Source organism: Aptenodytes forsteri, unplaced genomic scaffold, assembly GCF_000699145.1.
Source record: "Aptenodytes forsteri isolate BGI_AS27 unplaced genomic scaffold, ASM69914v1 Scaffold216, whole genome shotgun sequence".
NCBI lineage: Eukaryota > Metazoa > Chordata > Aves > Sphenisciformes > Spheniscidae > Aptenodytes > Aptenodytes forsteri.
This window is the reverse complement of record NW_008796114.1, coordinates 1,867,263-1,878,199: the sequence shown is the minus strand read 5'-3', so window position 1 is coordinate 1,878,199 and position 10,937 is coordinate 1,867,263. Positions and strand designations below refer to the sequence as shown.

At 48.0% G+C, this 10,937-nt stretch overlaps 1 protein-coding gene across 1 annotated transcript; it reads right to left on the bottom strand.

Annotated features, from left to right (window-relative positions):
• On the bottom strand, nt 1-5,859 carry TAPBPL (TAP binding protein like). Its single transcript, XM_019474094.1, has 7 exons — nt 5,793-5,859; nt 5,293-5,541; nt 3,711-3,989; nt 2,912-3,253; nt 2,403-2,726; nt 1,592-1,681; nt 1-1,356 (listed from the first exon to the last, which is right to left on the bottom strand). The coding sequence occupies exons 1-7, from the start codon at nt 5,857-5,859 to the stop codon at nt 1,316-1,318; spliced, it is 1,392 nt and encodes a 463-aa protein (XP_019329639.1). The 3' UTR covers nt 1-1,315.
• Nucleotides 5,860-10,937: the final 5,078 nt, after the last annotated feature.

Here is a 10,937-nt window from a genome sequence, read left to right as displayed (position 1 = left end):
CGGTGTCTTCTCGCTTTCTCTCTGTGAACACTGGCCCAACATGCTCTTCCAAGACCTTGGGATTTCTCTAGTATGCCAGGATTTTTAAATACCAAACTCCATTGGGCCAGGTGCCTCCTCAGCCAAATCTTTTATGATTCTGAGATGCAAACTTTCTGATCTGAAAATACTCACTCTTAATAGATGCTGTTAAAACCTTCCTTAGTTTGCAAATAGATTAGGAAGTTGTTTACCATCCTCATGTAGTATGAATACAGAATTCTGTTTCTTTCTGTATACAAACAACTATCTTCTCTGTATCAAAAAACCTCCATCAAAAATCTTCTCTATCAATCAACAGTTTTACCTATATCCACCCAGCAAGAGCCTAGGCCGTTGCTAGCATTTCTTGGTTTTCAACGTATTTTGAAAAAACTCCTTCCAAGTGCCGTTACCACTTGCAGCAATCCAGTTTTTCCAGATTATTTTGAACACTCCTTATCACCTTGTATGCTTCATAAATTCTTACTTTTATTGTGTACCATATACCTCCTTTCCATCCACACTTTCCTTCTGCTTTTTTCCCCCCTGTTGGTTATATTCAAGATTTCTAAGTGTTACCTTCAAATTCCCTGTTAGGTAGGAAAATCATTTAATTGTGCCTGTCTTTTTCACAACTACAGAACCACAGGTTTTCTCCACCTTGTAAACTTCTAGCAGTGAAATTTCTATTAAAAATTTTATTGTAGCTTTCTCCTGGAGAGTCATATTTTTCCGATTGCTTGATTTGCGATAAGTTTAACCCATAACTTCCTCTGAGGATTTACCATTTTGAAGTATCAATTTTGCCTACATATTTGCCCAACTTCAGTTAAAACACATACATACATAAATATCTTAAACACCTGCCTCATAGACATTAACCAAATGTACCTATATACATCTACAGATACATACCTACATACATGTGTAAATATTGTATACCTGCTTACAACATGTACACATACATATATACAGTCATACAAACACTCATCTATATACAATTTAATTTTCCCTGAAACCAGAGAAGAGGCATTTCTAAAAATGAATGCATGTTGCCTGTAATGCAGCATCCGAGCGAAGAGCTGAGGCTATCGATGTTGCCCTCCCAAGACATAGACGTTTTTCTGTGAGTCCACCTCTGAACGGTCACTCGGCTCCTCCACCAAGGGCAGCCCTACCCCTCCCATACCGAGTAATAGCTCTGTTAATATTTGGACAGGACTGGCTCTCCTGAGTAGGATGTGTCAAAGGACCGGAGACAAAGGACTGCAGGTGGGTGACACAAGGGTTTCCTCTATTCTGAAGCCCTTAGAAGTTGCTCAGACTTTGGTTTAGCTGAAAAGGAGAGAGAAAAAAAGAAGATGCAGGAAAACCAAAGTGGTGCAAAACATCACCTCACGCTGCCTTCCACCAGAAATGAGTCTCCAGCTCATCCGCTCCCCACCTCTCCCTCCAGGATCCTGGGATATCCTGACCTCCATCTCTCCTGAGCGGGAGTGCAGGGGAGAGGAAGATGCTCCTTGCTGCATCTCGCCCACAAGGGAAGTGGCTCAACATTTTAAACTCCTACCTGCTCTTCTCCTGAGCACAATGAAGAGGACAACGATGAAAATGACGGTAGCAATGAAACCCCCCACCAGTCCTTCCGATCCCGTTTGCTCTGCAAAGGAAGAGGAGGATCAGTGATGTTAGGTTGGCTGGAGTGGCTGAACAGCCAGCGAGTTGTTACAGTTAAACGAGCTCCCCCAGCGTGCATGCTCTTGTCAGGTACACAGATGTGACACGACACACGTGAGCTAAAGCTACACAGACCCAGGGCCAGTTATACTGGCTGGACTGATGTGTTGTAACTTGTTAAACTGCAGTATTGCTTGCTTTTCCTTGCTGGGTCAGGAGACACAGGAGCAATCTCCCATCAGCAGGGAGAGTGAGAACCCCAACAGCTCCAATGGGGAGATGGATTTTTTGCTATAGTTCTTGTTCAGCTGGAGACTGATGCTGCTCGAGAACTATAGCAATAAACTGGCGTCTAACTACTTGGGGCATGGCTGTTTTCTTGTACCTGCCCAGTGGGGTCCAGCCCACGTGCTACAAACTTTTGCTCTGTTGCTCCACTTTTGGTCATAAAATCTCTTTTCCCCTGAAGGAAATGAGATACTTGCTCCCCAAAAGCTTCAGGGAGTGAAATAAAAGCTGAGGAAGTGAAAGGGAAAGGGAAGAGGAGGATAGAGAGGATGGGTATGAGAGGACACCAGAAGGAAAGCATGAAGAAACAGGCAGATGTGGTGTCACTCAGAGGTTTTGATCCCTGTGGCGGGTAGATGAGGTGGGAGGAGGTCTGGGCAGGATGAAGAACTCACCCCTCTGCCTCTGACACCTACCTGGTGCCTTAAGATGGGCGCTCACAGAGATGGGCTCTGCCAGGGCCACGTGTGAAACATGGCAGCTGTAGGTGGCTGGTGCCCGTGCTGTGGCTGAGCTGATGCTGAGGTAGGAGGTGATGCTGTAGGTGCCATCTTGGCTTTGCCGGTGGCTGGAGAAACGTGCGTTTGAGAGGGGGATTTCTGCGTCATCCTCAGGAGTCTTCTGTGTCCAGCTCACCGAGACGTCCAGGGGGTAATAGCCAGCAATGCTGCAGGTCAGAGTAGTTGTCACATCTCTCTCAAATGACACCACTGCTGGAATGACATGAACTCTTGGAGGCTCTGGAAGAGATAAAGAGGGAATTGACTTATTGTTAGCAGAGTACAAAAGTCCCTGTCCACAAGGGAGAGAAGACAAGCTGCCTGTGACAATGACTGTTGGGAGCGATGGGATAAGGGTGCAGGGCAAAGTTTCAGTGCCTGGGGACATGGGTCTCCTGTTGCCACCAGGCATTTCCCTTCCTCACCGGCCACATGCAGCTGGATGATGTGCTGTGCCTGGTGCAGTAGAGTGGACACCAAACAGATGTACGTCCCTTCGTCTCCCACGCTCACTCCTTGCAGGCTAAGCGACGCGTCTCCAGTCCCCAGCAGCTCCACCACATCCACGTGGACTTTTGGCTCCGCTGCTGGGCCTGTGCTCCCCACCTGGTACCAGAAAAGGCTACGGCCACTGCCTTGGTGCTGCCTCCTCCACTCCAGGGAGGAAAGTGAGGAGCTGGGAGCCAAGGCAAAGCGGCAGTCAAGGGTGACTGAGCTGCCAAGATGCGTGTGCAGGGAAGTGTTGCATGATGACGATTGAAATTCAACTAGAAACAGAAAGAAGGGCACAGGCAAGCAGAGAGTTAAACAGATTTGGTTAAAGAAGGCACCCTCGGGTGGGAAGGGCTGGTGGAAGGGCTGGCAGTCAACTCCCCACCCGGAGGAGGAGGAGGCACAGGTGCCCTATGTGATGCCCCCGGGGTCATATGAACTGAAGAGCTGGAGGAAGCCAGCCCAGTGGGGTTAGCAGGGCAGGGAGACAGGCAGACACCAAGTGCACATCATGGTCTTGAAGGTGCTTGTCATCTTCAGGGGCTGGGGCATGGGAAACCCTGACAGGAGGCAGGGTGGGGGGCAATCTGCATGACCGCTTTTTCCCTAAGCATCAACTCCTGGCAGCCCTCAGGTCCTGGTGGGACGTAGGGCATAGGACTCTTGGGGAGGCAGGCTCCCCTCCCCTCATGTCCCTCAGTGCTGTGGGGGCACCCCGGGCCACCTGGTCACCTGTGGTCAGCAACGTCCCCTCCTTGCTCATAGGAATCCTCAGCTTTGGGTGCAGTGTTGCATCGTGCTCCTCCTCCCAGCTGCTGCAGTGGGGTCCTCTGAGCACCAGGGCAATACTGATGCCGCCGGAGAGCTGCAGGGTGGCCATGAACCAGGAGGTATGGCAGGGCCCCTTGCCAGGCCGCTGGAAGCTGTATGGGGAGATCTCGCAGTTCACCTCCTCCCCATCACAGTCCGCGTGCAGCATGGACTCTGCGTGTGGGATGGATACCGACTGGGCTGTGAGGATATAGGAAGAGGTTTAACTGTCTGAATCCAAAAGGGGAAAGAAAGTGCAAGCTGATGAGACACATTATTTTGGAGGAGCATCATGCGCTGTTGGGGTCACTCAGAGCCCAGAAATGCCAGACTAGGCTTAAACAGATGAAGGCCTGCAAAGAATATGAGAGGTTTGTCATGGCTGTCTTACATCCCTCAATCTGTCAGTTGTATTTTATCCTGCCAGATTGCACAGAGTTCACTTTGGGCAAAAGAAGCTGTTAGGGAAGGAGTATAAACAGAACAGATTCCCTTTAGCTAGCTCAAGAAAGCAAGCTGTGTATGTGATATGCCCAGGAAAGACCTGCAACGTTTACTCTTTTTAGGCCTGAATCCAGAAACAAAGGGGACACGGAAGCATCCCAGGTAAGGAAAGAAAGGGTGGCAGGAAGGTGGGAGTGGCTGGATGTAGAGACATACTGTATCTGTGCCTTTGATCATAGCATGGGCTTAAGCATGGGCGTAAGCATCCTAGTGACTCACACACTTTCCACGGACATCACTGGAAATTAACTCTATGTCTGCAGTGCCTGACAGTAGCCTGGCTGTAGTGTGCTTGAACTTACCCACGCCCAGTCCACCCACAGCATTTGAAGGAAAGCTTGGACCCATGCTAATGGATCCTGCTGGACCTTCAGCTTCCTCTCTGAAAATATCTTAGGGCCTCAAATAAGCTTGTACGGAAGCACATGCTCGCAGATAAGCACTGTAGGCAGCGAACAAGACCACAGCGAAGTACGGGCTCAGACCTTTCCTTGACTGTGTTTGCAAAGTTACGTGCAAAGCAAGGGGAACAGAGGCTGGACTGCAGGGTGGCACCCATGAGTGAAGTAAGGAGAGCCAAGTCACACACAGCTGGCCTTCTGAGCAGGACAGCTCTGCTTCATGCCCACTTACCACCATGCTTCCTGCTAGCAAGAAACACCCGCATGACTGAAGATGGGAACGCTCTTTATGGGTGCAATAATACTGTATAGTGGAATAATTCCTGAGTTATTTTTGACAAAGTATTTCCCAAGAGATAGGCAATCTAGGATAGCCCCAGTAGGAGGGAGGTGCCTCAACAGGGCATTCTAACATCTTCCACAATCTTCCTCTCTTAAAGTCCAAATTGCCGAATTCAGGGAATCATGCGTGTAACTTTAGTGGCCATTCAAAAATCAATTGTCTAAACTCAGTTAAAGAAAAACCTCGTAGAAGCCTGATGCAGGTAAGTGGCCAAAACCCCGTCGGGCAGCTCTCCCACCCCAGCTCTCCCACTCACCTGAGGCTTCAAAGACAATGGGAGAAGAGGAGTCAGGATTTTCCTGTGGGACTTTGTACTCAGTTACATCATCCAAGTTCCCGTCATCTCTGACGCTGATACCCCTCAGTACGAGAGTAGCAGGATGCTCGGAGGACGAGCCGCCAGAGGCATGCAGCAAACCTCTTACATCTTCCCCCACATAGGAGCAGCCCAGGGCAATGTCCACCCTGCGAAACGGAGGTGCTGGTGTGGGAGCTTTCGCTGGCCCTTTAGGGAGGGAAAAGAACTGGTTGAATGCGTGAACCCCACTGCAAACAAAGAAGAGCGTATGAGTTTCTCTGGGATGGGAGATAAATAATCGGGAGGCTGCGGGCTGGCTGCCACTTTGGGGTTGTTCTCCCAGCCCTGCTGGCAGTGGACCCCTCTAGCCCTGTGCCACCCTCCTCTGGCAACGGCGTTAACCTTTAGGAAGATGCTAGTTTTCCTGACCTTCGCCAAAGGGGTGCCCCGCTGCTCACCAGCCTCCAGGGCCAGCAGGGCCCCGCACAGCACCAGGGCCCCGCACAGCACCCGCCCGCCGGCCATCCCGCCCCGCGGGCTCCCCGGCCGCCTCCAGGCCCCAAAATCCTCGCGGGAACCAGACCCGGGCCCGACTGCCGGCAGCAGCGCGGCCCTTCGTTTCACTTTCGCTCTGGCAAAGCAGAAGGGAAAAAAAACCCCAACCCTTTAACCTGTTAACTCTTGCTTTACCGAACGCAGGAGACTTGAGGCAGCAGGGAAGCGGGGCGTGATCAGCTGGGTTCAAGGAGCATCCCCAAACCTGCGGCTGGGCTGCTTTTGCTGGATCCCTCTTTAAGTCAATATTGTATCGGCCTTTCCCACCGTGCTTCTGCGTGCAAGCTCATCTCCTCTGGACCTGCTGAGCAGCCTCTGAAAGCAGCCACATCTCTGTCCGCTTGCTTTTTAGAAGACTTTAGCTTTGTGAAAGACTTAGAGGTTGAAGCTGCTTTGTTTCCCCTCTGCACCCCCTGCAAAACCACCTTCAACTGCCTGGAAGCCCGTTTGCTCTGTGGCGGCGTGAGCCAGCCCCCCGAGCCTGGCAGTGTGTGGTGCCACCGCCAGCCGCCAAGTCAGCCCTGGCTTTATGGGAAAAAAATCACGGGAAGAAAAATCAAGCCACGAGAGAGGAAATGGATGAGCTCTGATGGTGTTTTAACTACTGCTTTTCCCCGTCTTTCAGACACACGGAGAGAAAATGGCTGCTTCTCTGCAGGCCTGTTCTTCTCTTCATAGTCTTGCTAGCCCTGCAGTAACACAACTTAGCCTTCCTCTGGCCTGCTATGATCATGTATACACACCTGCAGGAAACCATGATAATCCCCAGCCCCAGCTCTTCCGGTACAACTTCCTGACACCCAGCCCAAGAAGCACCTTGCACTGGCCAGATACGGGTTCTTGATACAGACTTACCCCTTGCATCCCAATCCCATCCTCGCTCACCACTTCAGTCCTACTTAGAAAAGCCTCGCAAGGAATATTAATTCTTCTTGCTGAAGTTACGCTTAGGAGCCCTGAGCTGTCAAACGTGGCCAGCCACTCTGACTAGCTCTCCCACTGCCTCACCAGGGTAATACCACACACCCACCAGCACACCCTGTGAATCCCTGCATCCCCCTTCAATCTGAGATGCACTCATCTCTGCTCCCCTGGCCCCGCATGTTATTATCCGGCATTGTCTGTGCTCTCAGAGGGTACCCACATACTGCCATCAGCCAATGAAGCAGAGCACAAGCGTCTGTGCAACTCCTTCACCCCGGGCAAATGCAACAGACCGCTCTGCTCAGGCAAGGCTCCTTTCTCTGACATGTTTTTATACCAGCTCCAGTGGGGCCAAAACTGTATTTCAGCAGATTTGCCCATTAGCTGTTTATGCGGAGGAGCTGGGGGAGGTCTGCAGCCTGTGCTGTGGCTGTGAAACGAGTTGTGGGTTACTGCCTGCAGAGAGGCTCCAACACAGCAGTTGTGATAGACTTTGTTTTGCAGAGCAGTAAGCCACTCTTGTCTGTTCTCCATAATCGAATCCCTCCAGGTGTCTGCTAAAGCTGGGACTCTCTTCCATTCTCCAGAGCTGCAATCCATTGCATGCTGGATCAGCCTGGCTAAAAGGAACAGCTTTGGTAAAAAGTTGTGCAACTTACCAAGCTAGCTAGTAAATATAACTTTACCGTGTAGGTATCATGTTCAAGGGAGCCATTCAGTGATGCTGCAGCTGCTGGGAGAGGGTTGTGTATCTGTTTTCCTATGCAGGGAGGTGAAAACCAGTTAAATAACTATGTGATGACAGATAAGGAGGTATCGATGGGCAGAGGCCTAGACAACAAGGGGAAAGAATGTACTAATTGTGATGAGAGAAGCAGCAGCAGACAATACCAGTAGCCAAAGGGCTATCTAGTTCAGCTAAGGGAAGCAGGTGAGGCCAGGGAGGCAGATGCCTGTGTACTACAGGGAATCTCAGGTGATGCTGTGGAATCAGAACTGATGGTGGGAGGAAACCTCCGGAGGTCTCTGATCCAACTTCTGGCTCAATCAGGTCACCATGATTTTGTCTGACCAAGTCTGGAAACCTTCCAAGGCTGGAGGTATTGCCACCTTTCTGGGTACCTGTTCCAGTGCCGCATTACCCTTCTGGCAAAACAGTTGTTCCTGATGTTCAGCCTGAACCTGCCAAGCTTCAACTTGTTGCTATTGCCCTTTGTTATATCGCCTGCTACTATTGAGAAGACTTTGGCTCCATTATCTTTGTAACTACCTTCCAGATATTGGTAGGAAAGAAATATGAGCAACTAATATGGGGTGTAAACTAGCTATGATGCAAGTAGCAGAAATATGGTAGAATAACAGTCATCCCTGGTATTAAAATGTTCTGCTGTTCAGGACTGATAGAAAGGAAGATAAAAATAGTGCATTAGCATCACATGAATGATGTTATAGGTTGTTTAGATGAAACTCAGAAAGTTAAAAGAGGCTTTTCTCTGGTGCAGCTCAGAGTCAGCTGTGAACCGCTCAAGTTCATAACTGGATATGTAGGGAGAGAGCTAATATTAAAAGAGATAAATCCCAGTAAGAACTATGCTGCCAGGGGAAAACTAAGTTCAGAGTTATGGACCAGAGAGTAATCTCTCATGATCATAACGGGCCTTAGGTCTATAATTCTCAGTATGACATGACAAATTCCTTCACAAAACCATCACTGAACCTGCAAAAGATTTGTTAGTTGTAAATAGCAATTAAGTCATAGAGCAGGTGGTCATCAAAAATAAATTTGGAGCGTGTGATCATAATTTCCTTACATATAAATTAAGTGGGAAGCTAAATAAGAATAGGCCTGTACTGTACATGCAGGTTTTGTTTCAAAAGAAATGAAAAACTAAGGAATTAAGAAGACTCTTTAATGTGGACTGTAGCGGTAAGGAAACTGGATGTGAAAGATGCCCAGAATTTCTGAGAGAGATGCACAGTGGCTGTGGAACTTGCACCCCAAGTAAAGAAGCAAAAATCCCTCTGTAGGTTCCTGGATGAACAGCCACAAGGTGAAGACTAAGGAGAGAGATCGGCAAAGAAAACTCTTTTTCAAATATTTGTAGATGTAATGTAACGTCAATCTGGAAAACAGATTTTTAAAAGAAGAGGAAGTTTTTCATATAAGTAAATAACTGAACCAGGAAGGAGAAAGTGGCTATGCAAAGAGGATGGGGTCAAAAATAAAAATAATTGTCAAAATTAAATGACTATAAAATAAATATAGAAAATAAATACAAATAATAGTCTTCAACCAGGAAAATTATAGTGAAGAGTGGAGCAGAGGAAAGGAGCATAATGAATATGAAGGTACAGGAACTACCACATCTGATTTGAAAGCAAAGCAAACATTAATGTGATGAAACTAAGAAAACAAGCTAAGCCTTGGGTTTTGCTGGATTTTTTTTAAACCATAATAATTTTTATTCTTAAGAAAGCAACAAGGAGTTACAGAGTTTTGCAAAATAACAAACACTGTTCAGATAAACTTCACCTTATCTGTGCTCACTCAGTTTTGGGAGTTGGAGGCCTGGCAAGTAATTTCTCCCTCCAAGGGTAGGTGACCTACCCTTTACGCCCTTAAGAGTTATCATCTGCCCCATGTTACTCTATAACACTGATTGGGAAGTTCCAGCCCCTTCCTCAAGGAGAAGCATTTATTCAGAAAGTCTGTTGTTGGCGGCAAATGATGAGCATACAGGAACATAAAAATTTGTGACTCTTCGTGGTTTTACCATGGCCTCTCAGCTCATGTTTCAACAATCCGCTGGCTGAATACTCTAACCCAGAACAGAGGTTGTGCCACAGAGGGAGGTCCACTGTATAAATTACAATTCAAAACAGAGTCTGCATTTCACTGAGTTCACCAGGTTCATCCAAATATCTTACTTTGTCAGTAGAAACCAAATAAACTAAACTAAACTCTCCATTCCCCTTATATCTCTGCTCTGCTAAACATCACTCTGATTCTCCTGGTGTCCGAACTGTTTCCTCCTAAAACATTTGCAGCTGCATCACTTCTTCCACATCCCACTTCCCTTCATTGGTGTGCCCTTTTACCCTTCTCCACTTGCCTCTCCCCATGACACCTACAATCAGGCAGGTACCCTCTATCCAAACCCGTTACCTTTCCTGTTTCCCGTCTTTCTGCTTTCTTGTCCCGAGCCTTTTTGCCCTGCTCTGACCTCTCTGATTTCCATGATGCCATCATTTTTGTTCCCGTTCTTCCAACAAGTGGAAACACTGCAAAACACATCAGCCTGGAGCGTGCGGAGTATTACTCTTGCCCTGCACAAGACATGTGGGCAGCACAAATAGGATCAAAGCCATGAAGGTCTGGAGTGTGTGATCTGGACCAAGAGCAACCTCAGTTGCTGTACTTGGGTCCACTTTTCCAGTTCAGACCCTGCCACAGCAAAAGACCTGTTTTGAAAAACACCAAATGCCCAGTTTCTTCTAATCAAATCCCTCAAGCTGAAATTTAGAAAGAGTTTTAACTTTCCATCGGTTAAGTTACAAGCTTAAACTAGGAGCCTAAGGACTTGCTGAACCCAAATCGAAGCCTCTTGCCTTTTAACTAAGCCAGCGCTGTCCACACCAAGATGAATAGAGCAGGAAAATTTGGTTCCTTGCAGCTCTCCAAAGCTTCTGCTGACTCTGCTAATGAGCAGGACCATCAACATTGACCTAGCTTGGCATACATCCTCTGATTAATTAAACTGCATCCCACACCAGCCCACAGCTCTCTGCTAGTGTTAAATGCAAGGTAAAGTAAGAAGTGGCCACCAGCTGGCATTTGCCAGGTGGGTATGCACTGGTATGAGGGTGATCTCCACTTCCCTGTACAGCTTCCCCTCTTGCAGGGTTGGGTTAACCAGACTAACCTGAAGATGACTGTGGATTTTCAGCTTCTACTGTATATGCCGAAGGTTACTTAACCAAATTTGCAGTTTACAGAAGTATACATATATATTGACAGGGGCAAATTTGTCTCTCTCTCTCTGAATTAACAGTCTGTGTCTCTCCAGCATACCCTATAGCAGTACCAGAAGGAAAATGATCCAGTCTCCTAGACGTTGTATGTA